The following is an 18104-nucleotide window of genomic DNA, read 5'->3' as shown; positions in this document are numbered from 1 at the left end:
ATCTTTGACACATAACAACAACATGAAAAAAGTTGAATTTATTTCCTGCAACATAATAATCTTGTGAACAAATAGCCAAATAACTCCAAAGGAGGAAGATGGGTTATTGATTTACTATATATAAAAATATAAGCCTATATTCTTGGTCTATCACAGATATACAGTATCAGTATGAGAACTTTTTTAGAGATTATAATGCAGAAAAAGAAGCTTGGGGTGATTTATTATTATTACACTCTCAGTGAAGTTTACTCTTTCAGTGCGTCGTTGTTAAACTGTAACATATGTGGCCTCTGGTACATGTGTTCCCTACAAGTGTACACTGTAAAAAAAGATGGGAGATGGAGCAGCACACGCAGTAATGTTCAATTTTTTTAGCTTCAATTATACACAAGATCTTGTTCATTTTTTGTCTTTAATGAGTAATTAAGAATATTTACACATGTAAAAACTATGAAATTACAGATAGATAGATAGATAACTTTATTAATCCCTGAAGGGAAATATCGTAGCAGCGGGTACATTCAAATACAAGTACAATCAAAATACAAGGACAAATAAAGAAATAATAAAATACTATATACAATAAAATGCTTAAGTAGCTATAAAATAAAATAAGACAAGAGGTAGTAAAGTAAAATAGAATAAAATAAAATACTGAGGTAGAAGAGAAAACACTGTTAATGATACAATTAAACAAGTAATCTGGCTTAATAATAGCTTAATCAATATTTAATGAAATTTAATGGTACACCATCAATGAAACATTTGATTTTCATTGCAGTTGAGGAAAAACATGGCTAAAAAGTTTATAAAAACACATTTATTCATTCTTTTGGTTGTGAAAATGTTCAAATTTATACAAGAAATCTGCCAGTTAACAAACAAATCTATGTAAAACTACACAACCAAAACCTCTTTACTGCTAATTTTAACGTCATTACAGTATCAGACTTCAATGTGAATGTTTAATCTATGAAATGATGATAATTATGCGTCAGTATTTTTATGTGGAAAAACAAAAATTCAGTTAAAAAAGAATGGAAATTTTATTGATATATTAGTTTATTAAAAAATACAGGATTTTTTTTACAACAAACAGGGAAAAATACTGAATATTACACGTTTTGTACAGTGTATGATAACCACACGTAAGGGATCACTGCAAAAAATATGTGTATGTAACAAAATATTCATGTAAAACCTCACGTACCCCATAAAATCCTTTAATATTTCTCAGTTAAGTGCAGCATCGTATAGTCTACAAACACACAGACACATACACGGGAACATTCACCCCCATCAGGCCTCTGGTCTCTCTGGAGACCTGGTTCTGATGGTGGCTCACCACTGTGGTACATTATAATCAAGCCCGAGCAGCTCCTCCACCACGTCCATGTTCTGCTGCTGCTCTGTATTCACAGCAGGATTCATACCGTCGCTGCATTCATGATGCTGAGCATGGCTGATTTGTCCTTGAACTTTTTATTTTCTGCGTTGCATCTGTGCCGCCGCCGGCCAACCTCCTTCGAGCATGTGTTTGTTTCCATGTTGTGCTGCAGGAGCCTCCCTCATAATCCACACTGTCAGCCTGAAAAAGCAGATTTATTTTAGGAGTTTTGAGCACAAAAAATAACAACGTCTGAGTTCCTGGTTTTGTTTGGTTCGTTGTCACTAATTACAGCCTCCCTCGGGGGTCCTCGGGGCGCTCGAGGGGTCCTAAAAAGCAGCAATCAGACGAATGCTGAGTGTAATACTGAACTGTTGTCAGCTGCAGTTCCTCTAATCACCACTAGATGGGCCATCCAATTAAATTCAGATTGTATGACTGTATTGACACAACTGAGAAGTTCCCTTTTGAATGACAACATCAGAAATATTTTCCAATAGCTCATTCAATTCTTTTTAATTGATTAGTTTGATGTAATAGAGATTTCCTGCAATTAACTGCCCAAATTCTACATGCAAGTCCAGATGCAGGCTTATTAATTCAAAGTATTCCTGTAACATGTTGAGATATATTTCTCTGTGCAGCTACATGATATATTTAAAATACCATAAATCAATGATGCCTTACAAAGTTCATCATTCCCTGATTTGGATATTTCTCAAAACAAGTCAGCCATTAGCCTCCTCAGCTTTCAGCACCAATCTGACAGGGCTTGCAGCAGTCTGTACGGTAGATACAGGCACGTATATGGGTCTTAAAATATTGTGTAAAAAACTCTGCAGTTAAGTTTAGAAATGAAATATAAGATATAACTGAAATCTAAATATTTATCTGATGGTGGCAAGAACATCCATGTCAGTGAAACTTTACATTTCTTTTTGTTGCAACTTTAAAAGTTTCTTTCTGTTCAGTTTTTAGTTTTATGTCATGTCATCGCTGTGCTTATGTGCTGTTTAGGTTTAAGGCACCAGAACCACTTGGTTAGGGTCAGGAAAACATCGTGTTTTGGCTTTAAATACATGGTTCTGTCACCGCGAACATGGCCGGAAATGTCCTGACATCTCGTTAAAAAAAACATCCGTTACAAGAAAGTCAGCTCATATACACACATGTTGATATGGTACGTATGACACGTACAAATCTGACTGTATCTGTGGTTTGCAGAAGCATAAAATGCCGACATTTTATTCCTGCAATTGGGCTGATTGTGGAAAAGTTTGTTTAATTGACGAGAGTTTCAGCCTGTGACGCTGCGTCGCTCGCTCATCGCACATTTTGCTCCAGTGAGACTCATCCTCGAGCAGGAAACTTAATTCAATCTTCAGACTTCCTCTTTAGAAACTTGAGAGTGACGCCACAGACGGCTCGTCAGTGCTTTTTCCGCTCTCTCTACGGGTCCCAAATAAAAGGATATGTCTAAATGCTGCATGAGCAAACTTCACACTCACACTCGGTACTTTCACAAGGACTTTTTAGAAAGTTTAAAGGGTTTTCACCAGCCAAAACTCCTGCAGAGACACATTAAATGTCTTATTATTATTATTATTTTCTGGTGGGGGTGGAGGTGTTGAAGAGTTTGAGCCAGCGCTGGTGTGTACAGTTTTTCTCTGGATGGACTCCTCGCTCACTTGCTGCCATGAAAAGCTCTGATTTCTGCCTGTAATTTTGATTCACTAACAGGAAGCGTAAGTGACTTCACAACAGCCGAATCTGCCTGGTCTCATTGGAAGTGGTGAGATGGCAGCCTCTTTTCTGTTGCAAGCCTCGGTCTGTGATTTAGACTGATAAGCTGAGCATGCTTTTGATTGAAAAATAGAGAAATGAAAGAGTTTTCTCTCCAGAATGAGAAGAGAAGCGACACATCTGCTAACAGAATAACTGTCTGGCATCAAAGTCAGTTATTGGTGATACTGGATTTGTCTGTTGACCAAATATTTTTTTAAAGTCTGAATCTGTTTTATTGCATCCAAAGCAGTTCTGGTTGAAACAGTTTGAATCTCAAATCTTTGCCTACAGCAGCGTCAGTGTTAATATTTCATCAAAAGAGAGGCAGCTGCACTGGCAGAGAATGATTCCTGATGTCACACCTTTCTTGGTGATGATCTTCCACCAACAGTACAGACTAGAGGTCCTCTGGGGTCCTCGTGGTTCGTAGGAACCAAGACCCAACCCAGAACCCAACTGGGGCCAGGCCCAAATGATCAACTGTCACTGTCAGGTCCTTTCAGGTTTCTCATTCTATCAGTCTTTGGTCAGTGTGTCAGTATGTCTCAACCCAGTTGGCAGAATAAATGTGGGCAATGTACGTTTCTGAATTTCCATGTTTATGTTGTGACTATGCTGTGCTTATCGTCCAGTTAGGCAGAGGCACAAAACCCACCTGGTTAGGGTTCGGAAAAGATCATGTTGTATGAACTCCCACTCAACCAACCCAGACATCCACCTCTCATGGGGCTTTCTCCCCCTGTATAACTTTTCGGGTGAAGCAGTTGCTCCAGTCATCTCTGGTTCACATCAACTTACAGTTACTTCAGAGTAACTAAAGGAAACCTTCTGTGTCTGTTACAAAACTGTGGTTTTTGATACCTTGGTAATGAGACGATCCTGCAACACATATTTAGGCATTTGAATGTTTCTCTTTTGAGTCTCCTACTGGGAGTTTGTGGTCAGATACGCCTCTAGATGTGCTGTTGACGTAGGAAAAAAAACACTTAGGATCCCCTGCTGTGTTGCTGCGGATGCCTTTCATGTGGATTTTTGGGTGCCCCTCAGTTTTTGGCAACAGCTTTCCAAAAAAAAGAGAAAAAACTAGAAAAAACCTGACCCTGCGTCGGTGCTGTCGGGGATTTTCTCTTCAGGAACTCTCTGCCTGTTCCAATGTGGAGCATGAGAGTTCAAGCAGGAAAGCAGCTGCTCTGCTGAAATGCCCCTCGAGCCAGGCATCATATCCCCAACATGCTGCGGCTTCACTCCGGCTTTGACGAAATCTGCATTGTGCACGTGAAAAAGCATCTCACCGGAAAAAGTTGGACGGATGAAACATGACGAGACGCCGTCACCACGGTGCTAATGACTCACACGTCTGTCATCTCTCCTGTGAATGTTCATTCTTCACGCACTACACACAACCCTGCATGTGCACAACATAAACATGTGTGTGTGTGTGTGTGTGTGTGTGTGTGTGTGTGTGTGTGTGTGTGTGTGTGTGTGTTTGCGCCCGTCATGCATGACATCCAGGCTCCTCTGCACACCAAAGGAATTCACACACTTTTTTTTTTTTTTAATCTCAACAAAATCCTCTCAGCTGTTACATCCATCCCTTCACTCCTCCAACACACACACACACACACACACACAAACACGTACACACACACACATACACGCTCGCCAGCTCCACCATAGACTTTGGATTTCACTGTTGCCATGGCAATGGAATAGAGCACGCTCTCTCGCATCGCCTGTTCTTTTCTATTGCTTTATATCTCTCTCTCTCTGTGCAGAAGCAAACCAGCTTCTCTTGTTTGACGGGGGGGGGCTCGTTTTCTAGCCGTCAGCATCAGGTTTTTGGTTTGTTTGTTTGTTTGTTTGTTTGTTTGCTTGCTTGTTTGTTTGTTTCAGTCACATATCATCATTCTCATATAGAAAACATGTTTGTTTGGGAGATGCTTCCGTACAGGAGCGTCCCCCGGTTTCAAGACTCATGTCACGTTCGTTAATCGAATCCATCCTTTCACCCCTCCGCCACCTCCTCCTCTATCTTCTCATCTCTTTTCTCTCCCTCATCTTCTCCTTGTCCTTTTGCTTCTCTCCCTCCTTTTCTGTCTTTTCCTCTCACTCTCTCTCGTCTGCTCTTTACCCCCCCCCCTCCTTTTCTTCCCTCTCTCAGTTGCTAAGATGACTGCCATGACAATTCAATGAGAGGAGAGGACGCCAAGTGAAGCATCCCCCGCTCGCTGGAAAAGGAGAGAAGGAGCGCTCAAGGTAAAGAGAGGAGAAGAAGAAGAAGAAAGGAAGAAGAAGAAGAAAAGAAGAAGGGCTAAGAAAAGAGGGAGAGGCTGAGGAGTGAGGGAAGGAGAGAGAAAGTGGGATAAACGGTGGATGGAGGCGGCTCGGACCGGGGCTACGGAGCGCTCTTCACCGACGAAGAAGAAGAACAGCAGCAGCGGCAGCAGCAGCAGCAGCAGCAGCGGGGGGGAGAGGAGATGGAGGCGAAAGGCAGAAACATGCCCTCAGGTAACACTCACACTCTGACACGTACACACACACACACACAAGCATACATGCACACACTGACAACCAGATGCACATGTGTATGCAAACACACATAGATGACACGTACATGCACGTACGTAGATAATCAAGCAACATTTAAACACACAAACAAGCGTGGACAGACATAATCATTCAGGATGCCACCCATACACACACACACACACACACACACACACACACATCAACAAACACACACACACACAGCGGGGTGTGTACAGAGGTCTGGATTCAGAAGTGGTTGTGATTAATCTGCGCTGGCATTTGTGTAACCAAGCTAAACGTCTGATGAATGAGCTAGCGCTGACACAAAAACAGTTGGGAACATTCAGGGAACATGCTGTAAAGAACAAACAACTGAAACAGCTGCAACACTGAAATTATCTGACTTGAAAGTTGAAATGTTATTATGTTGTCTTTGCATGCACTGTGGCTCTGGACTACAGACTATTATTTATTTTTATTTTTTTGTCTTGTGCAAAAAGCAGCCTTGTTTCATTGGGTCCCATACATTTGACAGTTGATGAGGTGAACCAATCAGGATCAAGTACGGCTAGAGCACTAAGCGTCGTGTCACCACTTTGTCGACACCGGATGCAACTGAGTTCTGCTAGCTTCAGTAAAAGTAGAACGTATTGTATTTAAATTGACACTTTCTGCATGTTTACTAAAATGATGCTTCTGGTCAGAAACTGTGCGTGCATGAACTTGACATTTAACTTGTAACTCCATCACTTTTACATCGTAAAGTGTGTTTACAGGTTTGTTTTTGAGAGTTCTACTGCATATGTAAAAAACAAAAGAAAACAGAAGAACTAAAGATATCATCTTTTTTATCCACACATTCCTCTTCTATTTCCAAACCTGGCACCTACATTACCCACAATGCACCTTAACCTCTGTTTGACACTGCAGGCGATTTATCAGATTGCATGCAGCTTCCTCTGGAGCCACAAAAGGCTTTATACTACTGTTTTTTCAAATATGCAATAGTACTCCCCGAGACCTAAAATGGGCAGAGTAACCCTTTAACTGACTTAATAAATTATAGTATTTTGTTATGGATGGAAGCACTTAACCACATGGCCCCCATCAATACGCTCAACAAATATTAGCAAAATTACAAACGTAGCCAGTGAATCTGCTTTGACAAATCCAGTGTGAACACGGTGGACACCTGTTGCTGCTCACATGATGAAAACATTTATTTTGGCACATTTTCTAAGGATAGAGGCTGTTATATGATGTACAGATTCAAAAACCCTTTGAGACAAATTTGGGAATCATATTTTACCTCAATAAATAAAATTGATTTGACACGATTTGACGAATTCAGCAAATTCTGAATCTAAACATTGTCATCTTGACAAAATACAATTTTAAAATCTACATTTTTTACAGCTGTAATGTGAAATTCCTTACATATTAATGCATCAACCATAAACATTCAACATTAAAGTTGTATTTTACCTGAATTGGACCATTCTGCAGACACACACCGGTACTTTAAGTTAATTTTGATGCTCATCCTTTGCACAGTTAATTTAAGTTTAGTTTATTTTGCCTGACTTTTACTTTTCCTCCACCGTGGTACTGCTACCACTGGAAATGGCGTTACTGTACCATCCTGTACAGTGATGTCCGTCAGTCTGCAGTCTTTTTGGGACTTACCTTATGAATATTCCAGCAGCTCAGGTCGGGTTCGGGGTCAGAGTACCAGTGGGTCTCTGTTATTGTGGGATTCGTGTTGCCATGGAAACACCCCTCAGGCCGTCTGAATTATCCAAATAGTTTTAAAAGCCAACGCTGGGATTGATATTGTGCGATCGATTGTTTACATTAACCTTCCATCTGCGCTCATATGAATAGAAAGTTGTAGTCCATTGTTTTCCAGAACACTTTATGCCAGCATTTGTCCACCATTTTTTTTTTGTTCTTTCTTCAAAGCTAAACGGTTGAGTGGAAGCCACCCTTCCTCCTCTCCCTGTCATGCTCCTTGGATGTTTCCTTTATGTTTCCTGAAGCACAACAGATGTGTTGTATCTCAATTTCCCTCTTGTCCTCCCTCTCACTGCTCACCTCTCAGCTTCAATTCACATCTCTTCTCTCCTTCTTTCCTCACCTCTTCACTCGTCTCTTCTCGTCTCATCATCCACTCCCCTCTCGTCTCTTTTACCTCCTGTTTTTATTAAGCTGAACCTCCGTACCCTGCTTCCCTTTCCTTTCTCGCTCCGCTGCAGTTGCCCTTTGGTGTCTTTTCCGCTTAAGACGTCTTGTTGATCTTATCGGCATCCATATTCACCCGAAGAATCTTCTCCATCAGCATACTCGATTGATATTATCACCTCTTAAAATGATTCTTCTGGAAAAGAAGGTCACAATCTAAACCTGCTGAGAGAATCCACTGATCTGTGAAATGTTCTTACTTTATCTGAATTTTCTTGGAAAAAAACTCATTCACAGTATTACAAAGGAGGATTTTCCCCTCCGTGTCTCCCAGCAGTCCGTCCCCTGCAACAATATTTGATGTTTTACATTTTTTGTAGATGCAGCGGGGGGTCGGCATTTTGTTCTTCTGCCGGCCGCCTGCTGCCAACATTTCTATCCTGCTTCAGGCTGTTTACGCTGTTTTTGTGATTAAAAAAAACACTCCAGTGTGCTCAGCCAGAATGCAACGCAGAAAGACTCGACCCCATCAGCGGCTCCCACCAGTCACCCACAGCAGGCCACGGGGGACAGCAGCTCTATTAATGCATAAATATTTGACAATTCAATGCATGGATTGTGAGCGGGGCAGAATGCAGCATTATTTTGGGAACATCTCAGTTTTAATTTCATGGCTGTTCAACCTTTGAGGGCGAGTGCGAAGATAAGATAAGATAAGATAAGATAAGATAAGATAAGATAAGATAAGATAGAACAAGGAAATTCTTGTGTCAGAGTTTGCAAAAAATTACAGTAAAAATAAAGACAATAGAGAAAAAAAATATTTTTTTCTAAAAAAAATAAGAAAATGTAAAGGAATATCGTCATCAGTGCAATAAGAGTAGCAATAGTAGCAGTAAAGTAAGATACAGTTACTTACTTAGTCATTTTTTGTATTTTTGTGTCATGCCAATATCTGGCCCATCTCACATGACACAAGACACCATCGCAATACAGAACATATGTCATTTTTATGTCATGTTTTTACAAATATCAGCAAAAGTAAATAAAAATACACAAAATAAATGACATTACAAAATACTGTATCAACAATTACTCGCAGGGAAAAAAAGAAAAACACATATTTGAATATTACAGTGAAAAGTACATTTTTACAAATCTACAGTTTAAGTTGACCCAAGGGGCATTTTTTGTCATCTACCATGCCTTCTCCAGGTAACTGGCTCGTCTAAATGTTTTATATGTAAATAGCTTCCTATTTGTGCATCATCCACATAAAATCAATATCTGGTTTTGTGTTAATCAACAAAATTATGCACAGCTGCCCATAAAAATAAGTTAAATAAGTATTCTTAATTGAAACTAAAATATAAAAGTAAGGAATATTGAAATTTGATTAAAAAAAAATAAATGCACAATGAACATGAAAAATGAGCCTGTGATTGTACTTGTTCAGATTAGGTATAACTGCGTCACTCTTCATCTGCTGTCAGTTACTTCTGGATAAAGCTGTAAATAGTGCTCTTAGTCATCTTGAGCTTTAAACCTTAACTTCAGCTCCGGGAGGATTATTGTCATGTTTAGACATTTTCTTCAGCATCAGATATAGTTATTATCATGAGAAGAAAACAGGACAATACTTATTCTTGTCACTAGTTTAAAGTATTATCGTGCACTGGTCTGTACTGAAGACATGATCTTGGTTTCTGTGATCTTGTCAGATATCAGTTTCCTTCCACGCCCAGCGCTGGTGTGGTGTGAGCGGGGCATCCAGGTGCTGCTGACCACCATGGGAGCGTTCGCGGCCTTCGCCCTGATGACTGTGGCCATCGGTACAGACTACTGGCTGTACGCCCGAGCCTTCATCTGCAACAGCACGGCCAACTCGTCCCAGGAGGACTCCAACAACAAGGACAAGAAAGACCCTGGGGCTCTCACCCACTCCGGCCTCTGGAGGATCTGCTGCCTGGAAGGTACAGCCGGTTCTATTTCCACGTTATTGTTCATGCAAGTGGGTGTGTGTTTGAGGCCTTTGGTTGAGGGTTGCATGTGTGTGTGTGTGTGTTTTGTCATGCGCTGGTCACTGGAGGGTCTTGTTGAGGTCAGTGTGCTCATCACTGTAATCAGAACAGACATAAATAGGTGTTCTCTTACTCACAAACACAACCCAGTATCTCATTGGTCTACTTTTGTTTATTTGTCCGTTCTGCTGATCTGCTCTGTAACCTCTCAAACTTTTATGAGGTCAGTCAACATATGTCGTCCCATAATTGGTCAAGTGCAAGCTGTGGTCACGCTTCCATTACCAGACCCTGCTATCTCCCTAACCAGACCCCGCTATCTCCCTAACCAGACCCTGCTATCTCCCTAACCAGACCCCACTTTCTCCCTAACTAGACCCCGCTTTCTCCCTAACCAGACCCCGCTTTCTGCCTAACCAGACCCCGCTTTCTCCCTAACCAGACCCCGCTTTCTCCCTAACCAGACCCCGCTTTCTCCCTAACCAGACCCCGCTTTCTCCCTAACCAGACCCCGCTTTCTCCCTAACCAGACCCCACTTTCTCCCTAACTAGACCCCGCTTTCTCCCTAACCAGACCCCACTTTCTCCCTAACTAGACCCCGCTTTCTCCCTAACCAGACCCCACTTTCTGCCTAACCAGACCCCGCTTTCTCCCTAACCAGACCCCACTTTCTCCCTAACCAGACCCCGCTTTCTGCCTAACCAGACCCCGCTTTCTCCCTAACCAGACCCCGCTTTCTCCCTAACCAGACCCCGCTTTCTCCCTAACCAGACCCCACTTTCTCCCTAACTAGACCCCGCTTTCTCCCTAACCAGACCCCACTTTCTCCCTAACTAGACCCCGCTTTCTCCCTAACCAGACCCCACTTTCTCCCTAACTAGACCCCGCTTTCTCCCTAACCAGACCCCGCTTTCTCCCTAACTAGACTAACCAGACTAAGCGGGTCTGGTTAGCCGCTTTCTCCCCTGTCTATCGCGTATGGTACTTTATGGCTCAGGTCATTGTTAGGACCAGATATAGCTACAAGCCACATTGGCAGCATTACACCCGGATGCAGCCAATCATAACACAGAACACCAATGTCACTGAGCAGTGGATGTAGCTCGATGTCTAAAAACACCTTAAAACCTGCAGTAGCTCCACGCAGATAGAAAACATCTGCACTTTAGCTAGCTACATTTATAATGCGTTATGATGTCATGACATGCTGTCAACATGATAATGGCAAAGAGACTTTTATGGTACGTCTTGGCATCGTTGCACGGTTCATGTAAGAGGATTTACATGTATAGATCTGAGATTTGCTCATTTTTTTACCCTGCTGCACTTGTTCTTTTACTTTAAAGCACAAACACACACACACTTACATATATGCACTCATAGGCATTCAACATAAAGCTCATCATAATGCCCCACAGCTCAGATATGAGTGGTGACTCATTCTGTGACTGATTAAGTAGTTTTTTCCTGCGTGGCTGCAGCTGACAGCAGGTTTAATAGGAGAGGACACAGATACATATACACAATAAACACACTCACACAGAATGAGGTTTTTCAGAACCATTTATTAGCAAGGTTCTTGTATTTTAGTTAAAGGTGTGATATGCTGTATTTTAACGCTAGTAATAAAACCACATTAATTCTGAGGCATTAGTATAATTATGATAAACAAGAGAACAGCATCAAGAACTCTGTGTTTTTGTGTGCAATCAAATCTGACATGGAAGGAAATCTGTTCATCCAGAATGACTTCATCATGTTTAATAGTTAAGTTTTGCTTCCTATTCCGTATCAAAAGACCTCTTGTTGTTTGTTTCGATGTTACACAATATTGACTTTTGTTGTCACCTGGCTGCATTTTTAGGAATTATCCAAGTTTTATGACAGATAATCTGCCCTTTAATCCTGATCTGCTGTCTGCTGGGTCAATATGTGAATTTCTATCCCCTCTTTAAACCAGTCTCAGTCCTGTTTAAGATTAATAATTCTGCCTCGTTCCATTCAAGATGTATGTCATAGTCTGTCTTTAAAAGATCTGATTTTGCTGCAGATTACCTTGCCCTGACTTTTGTTTGCACAAGTGTGGGAGCCTGAAGTGTCCTCTTCATGTTCTTTTTAATGTTTTTTGTTTTTTTTCTCTTGTCTTTCATTTTATTACAAGAGAAACATGGGATTTTTCTTCCCGCTTGATGTTTATTTTGTCCGTGAAATGCACAAATAGCTGTCAAGGTAAACAAATATTCCCTCTCAATAAGAAATGTAAGCGCTCAGATGCAGTTTCTGTTTTGATTTACAAGACAAAAAAACAGAAGCAGGCTGCTGTTCTTCCAGAGCTGAAGCTTTCAGAGTGTCCAGTAATTGAAGATGGTGGAGGATTAAAAAGCCAACATACATTACATTCCCATATAGAGGAGAGGAGGTAGACAACGTAGCATTTGAGATGAAGAGATGAAATTACAGATTATTATTGTTGATTTTACTCCATACTCGGCTGTGTCAATCAGGAATTAATTCAAATAATTTGCCTTCTTATCCAATCACTTCCATCATCACCATCATGATTATTTAAAAAGGTTTTTTGTAGCTTTGCTAGTAGCCTGGCTATAGGGATTGATGAGGATCTCAACATGGCTCCAAGATGATGAATCCTAATGACTTTTGTGATTCTCTGATATTTGTTATAGCACATACTGTGCATGCGATTTACTTTTGGGGTAAGGAGTGAGATGTCCCAACCGCTATTGGATGAATAACTTTAATTCCTTAACATTTCATCTAGCGCCATCATCAGGTTGAAATTGCATGCATTTTTTCTTTAAAAATACCTGAAAAACTGCACTCCCATCAGCCTGAGCTGTACCAATTTTTCATTTTTAGCATGCTGTGGTAAACATTATACCTGCTGAACATAAGACTGTCGACGTTGTCATTTTAAGTATGTTAGCATGCTGATTTTAGCGTTTAAGTCGAAGCACCAGCCCCCAGAGTGCGACTATGGTTGGCCAAAATTCATCACCGCCGAACGGCAAATCATTTGCCCCCATTATTATGCATTATTATATGTACAATCCCACATGGGCGCCAGTTAGCAATGGTGGTCGTCAGCACACCATGTTGTGACACCTCACATGATTGTCCTGGAAAATGCTCTTTTGTTCTCGAGAAAAGTTGTTTTGTACTTCAACAGAGTGTTGGCCCAACTGCTGACATTATTTACTAGCTTGTCGCTTGCTCAGACATACATTTTAAAATCAAATGGATGAATAATCTCCTCTTGCTCCCTGCTTGTTAAATCCTTCTGTGCTCCCATGGCAGCTTGACTTCCTCTCCACATTTCTTGCTGTTGCTGTGTTGTTTGTGGAGAATAATGCTAATGGAGATACTTGTTGCTAGGTTAGGGTTTGATATCGTATGATAAAGGGTTATGGGATTATGTTGTCCGGCTCAGTGTGTGGTCTTCCTGTCGAGGGGCAGCATTTGACATGTGTCATTTCGGTTCTAGTCGACAGCTATTCATCAACTATTGCTGTGATTGGCTCATGGTAATTATGACAAAACATCATAATGATTTCTACAATCGTCCTTTTTTCTTGTTCTTGCTCATCATCAGATCAACTGTCTGTCTTTACATCTGTTATCTTGTTTACCTCTCGCTTCATCCTCTTTCTCCTTCTCTTTCTCCATCTTCTATCACTCCTACTCTTATTTCCTATCTCACCTTTTTTGTATTTTTTTCCATAACTAGTAGTCCTTCCCATATTTGTCCCCCCATCATTTTCTCTCTGCTTCATTTTGTTCATCTCTCTCCTCTTTTCACCATTTCTGCATTACAGTCTCTCTTCCTTGTGACCTCTGCTCTTCTCTACCATCGAACTCACTCTCTCCTCCTCTTCCTCTTTGTTATTTTTTTACAGGCTTGAAGCGAGGTGTGTGTTCGCAGATCAACCATTTCCCAGACGACGCAGACTACGACCAAGATGCTGCAGAGTATCTGCTGCGTGAGTGGCACGCACACACTTACAAATGAACGAGCAATTGCACACACACACACACACACACTCAACTGTACTACACATGCTGCTCACACACACATCTCAGCAGAACACAACACACATACGCACACCACAGTCTCCATCACACACGGATACAGAAAGGACAGAAGGGGATGGTGGGCGGACATCAATACACGGATGTCAGATTCAAGCAAAGCGTTCCTGGAGGTGTGTGTAAGTGTGTGTGTGCCTGTGTGTCTGTACAGTGTGTGTATGTGTTTAAATGCCCAGGTGCATGGGGTTGGGAGTCTGGGGGTGTGCAGAAAGCTTTTTTTTTCACAGATGGATTGAAAGAACAACCTTCACTAATGGATTATTTTCAGCTCAGGATTCAGGTTTCACATCCTGCCTCCATTGTGATAGAAAATTCTGTTCGTACAGCCCCTGAACCATTTGGTTTACAAAGTATATGTTCCATCCATACATTACGTAAAGATATCTATTTCTGCGAAGGAGGCTGAGATGCTATCGTTTTCTTAGATTTTCATGTCTGCTTTGCTGTGCAACCTTGACTGAACAAGAAAGCTTTTAGTTCTCCAAAGGCAGCATAAACATTTGGATTTGTCTCATGTTGGTGGAGACAATCAGAGGATACATGCTCTAAATTGTTTGTAATTCGAGTCACTGCGATGAGAAAATAATGAAAATGTTTTAAAACGCCTCACAGTATCTTTCAGCTGAGAAGAAAAAATTAAACTTGTCAACCATCTTACCTGGCTGGCACGCCACCCTTGTCCCCTCCTCCTGACAGTCAGCTCATATACATGTAATCTGAACGTGACATGACACATACTGTAGAAACGTTGACACTATATGTATAAGACCTAAAAATTTAAAGTGTCCGTGAAGAAGAAACATGCAGAAACATGTTTGACTGACATTTTGCTCTGGCGACTGGGCTGAATTGTTTTGTTTAAGTTGAAAGAAAGAAAGAAAGAAAGAAAGAAAGAAAGAAAGAAAGAAAGAAAGAAAGAAAGAAACAATCAAAGGTAACATTTTGGATGAAACAAAGGTCTTCAAAATACAATTATACAAACCAAAACTAGCAAATTCTTCCATCTGAGAAGCCGGAACTAGCACATTTGTCATTACTGCTTCCAAAATGACTGAAATTATCAATCAATTATCAAAATAGTTGCCAATTATTTCTTATATATCTTAATTGACAAATCATTTCAGATCTATACTCACAAACAAAATGCGACTAAAAATTCCATTATTTGGAGGAGATAATAATACTTGACTAATTAACGTGCTGAGACACACAGTAGGAGTTTGTCACCTGAGAACCCAGAGATATCATTACAAACCCCCCCACAGCTCTCTTCTTAACATCAGAAAATCAATAAATTGTGTTGAAGATGCATAACACCACCCACACAGTCCCCTTTTCCCTTTTAAAAACAAATTCAGAGAACCATTTGCAACCACTGTTTGACACATCTGGCAGACGCATCTGAGAATATATGCTTATCACAGCATTATCTCTTCCCTTCAGAGGCAAACAAAAGCTAGCACGGCTTCAGAAGTCACCTTGAAAACTTCAAGGCTCTGCTATTCCACGTGTCGCTGCCAGAGACGGAGCTACTCAGCATTTTAATCTCCTATAATGTCTCTCTACGTTATCACTACTGCTTATAGGTTCGAGGTGTCTGCGAGGAATATAATGTAGACGGGTTTTAGGTGATGTAATGTAACCTTGTGCAGTCACAATGAAGGTCCTGAGCTGTTGGATAGCGATGGCTGATCTGCTTATTGAAAGTTAGTGGATAAGGATGAGTAAATTATCATTTTGTTGCTGATATACATAATTAATTTAATGTTTTTGTTACATGCTGCTGTTGGTCATAGTCAGTACAGTTGATTTTCCAGTCACAAATATCAGAGATCTACTTTTATACAGGATCGGCTGGTACAGCTCAAGGGCAAACTATCTCTATTAGTCATTTCCCCAGTCTTGACAAAGAGACACTGCCTGCTAAATATTTTGTAGTAAACTTATATAAATACTGTGGATAGCTGCTGATCCAGAGCCAAGTTGTAGTGTCAGCTATAGCACGTCTTGGTAACACTTTTTCTCCCAGGGGTGTCACGAGGCTGCTAACTTTGCACCTTCAAACGGCGTTGAACCTCAGAACAAACCTCACTGATTGTACTACATGAGAAGCACCAAATTAGTCATATTTAACAGAGAAAGTTGACGAACTTGAGAAACCATTTCAGTACACAAGATGATGTATTTCTGTCCTCGTCTGCAGGTGTGGTGCGAGCCTCGAGCATCTTCCCCATCCTCAGCGCCATACTGCTGCTGCTGGGTGGAATCTGCGTTGCTTCCAGCGGCTTCTACAAGAGCAAGAGGAACATCATTCTCGGTGGAGGGATCCTCTTCGTAGCTGCAGGTAACACTGCAGCTTTGTCGTGGTTTTGACAGAGACCTTTTCTTTCAATCTCTCTCTTGTGTGAGGAGCAAATGTGGGCTAGATTTTCATTAAAAGAGGAAGTCATGATGTGCTATCTACTTTAGTATTTCAGCTCTGTTTGTCTGCTGCTTTGCCATCATTAATGCATGCCTTTGTCCTTCCTATCTGTGTTTTTCCACTCAAAACTAACATTCAACTGCTATTTCAACTTTAGTTTCGAATCCATCAGTCAAATACAGGCATAATAAGAGGTTCTTATGTATGATATGCAGATTGACTTTCATATTATGCCCGCCTCCTCACTGTATAATTGAAAGGAAACAGTTCCCATATCTCTGCCTGGAAAACAATTTAATGAAGCTGCAGGTTAATTTGTCCCAGAGGAGCACTTACAGTAGAAGTCTTGTATATTTCTTCAGGGCTCAGCAACATCATCGGAGTGATCGTGTACATCTCAGCAGCACTGAGTGACATCTCCCCGAAGAAAGACGAGGACAAGAAGTGGCACTACTCCTACGGCTGGTCCTTCTACTTTGGCGGCCTGTCCTTCATCCTGGCCGAGATGGTGGGCGTCCTCGCTGTCAACATCTACATTGAGAAGAACAAGGAGCTGCGTTGCCGCTCTCGCACCGACCTCTTCAAGAGTACCACACACGCCATGCTGCGACTGCCCAGCTACCGTTTCAGACGGCGCTCTCGTTCCAGCTCACGCTCCACTGACCCGCCACACTCACAGGAGACCTCGCCCATTGGTGCCTCCAAGACCTTCAGCCTGCCACCCTCTGCTCCACCCTTCTCTGTGGCCACTCTTCCCAACCCGCACCACACCAGCAGCGGTGGAAGCGGAGGGGGCGGCGACATCTCCATGTACACCCTGTCGAGGGACTCCAAGTTGGGCAGCCTGGGAGGTGGCGCCCCACCTCTCTATGGCACCGTGGACCGCGCCACGCTGTACCAGCTCCACAACTACTTCCCAAAAGATTCCAGCGGCAGTGGCGGAGGAGGAGGAGGAGGAGGAGGAGGAGGAGGAGGAGGAGCAGTGATAAGCAGCGGTACACTCCCATCTCACTCCAAGTCCAACTTGGCAGCAGCAGCGGCTGTAGCCCAGAATTCAGCACCGTTGAACACCTCCACAGCGGCCACCACACCGGCCCAGACGGCTCCGATATCTACAGCCACCATGGAGAGGGAGAGGGACCGGGACAGGGGCAACGTGGGAACCCTGGACCGACTGACAGCCAAAAGGGACAGGGATAGCAACTCAGATACACTGAACAGGAAAACTACGCCAGTTTAAACTCAACCTCAGAGAGGAGGGAGGGCGGGTAAAGAGAGAAAGTGTTGAAAGATAAGAGATGAATCTGAGTTGAAAGAGAAGTAGGGCTGAAAATGTGCGGGTGACACTTCGACGGTCTCTGTCCTTGAGCCTGGGGTATAGCTGCCATAATTATTTACTAATATCATAAACAGTCATAAGACACCTGACGTACAAATTCATGACACCTGCCTTAAAATGGTCATGACTTTTTTAAGTTGATCATACAGCAATGGTGCAGTGGAGGCTTCAGCACAACAGATTTTTATTTTTTAACTTTTAACTTTAGCATCACTTCATTTCACCTTGGTAAAACCATAAACACACAAGTGGGAGCTTCCCAGTAAAACCAGTCTCCCTGTGCAGCAGTTGGGGGGATACAGTAAGTGCCTTGCTGAGGAGGCAGGGGA

The 18104-nt window shown here is 41.9% G+C and overlaps 1 protein-coding gene across 3 annotated transcripts; it reads left to right on the top strand.

Annotated features, from left to right (window-relative positions):
* Positions 1-5652: 5652 nt before the first annotated feature.
* On the top strand, positions 5653-17676 carry cacng8a (calcium channel, voltage-dependent, gamma subunit 8a). 3 transcript variants are annotated; one of them, XM_073463361.1, is made up of 6 exons: positions 5653-5683; positions 9631-9858; positions 13822-13905; positions 16218-16358; positions 16799-17371; positions 17420-17676. In XM_073463361.1, exons 1-6 carry the CDS (start codon positions 5653-5655, stop codon positions 17674-17676), a joined length of 1314 nt encoding a protein of 437 aa, XP_073319462.1. The 3 variants fall into 3 exon arrangements, with proteins under 3 accessions (XP_073319462.1, XP_073319460.1, XP_073319459.1); XM_073463359.1 differs by having other exon boundaries at positions 16799-17676; XM_073463358.1 differs by having other exon boundaries at positions 9607-9858; positions 16799-17676.
* Positions 17677-18104: the final 428 nt, after the last annotated feature.

This window comes from Pagrus major, chromosome 3 (assembly GCF_040436345.1).
Source record: "Pagrus major chromosome 3, Pma_NU_1.0".
NCBI classification, from domain to species: domain Eukaryota; kingdom Metazoa; phylum Chordata; class Actinopteri; order Spariformes; family Sparidae; genus Pagrus; species Pagrus major.
The sequence above is the reverse complement of the archived record's forward strand: the minus strand, read 5'-3'. Positions and strand labels throughout refer to the sequence as shown.

Coding starts and splice junctions, on each gene's coding strand:
- cacng8a (XM_073463358.1), top strand. CDS start 5,653: ATGGAGGCGAAAGGCAGAAACATGCCCTCAG. Junction 5,684..9,606: donor AGGCAGAAACATGCCCTCAG/GTAACACTCACA, acceptor TGATCTTGTCAG/ATATCAGTTTCCTTCCACGC. Junction 16,359..16,798: donor GATCCTCTTCGTAGCTGCAG/GTAACACTGCAG, acceptor ATATTTCTTCAG/GGCTCAGCAACATCATCGGA.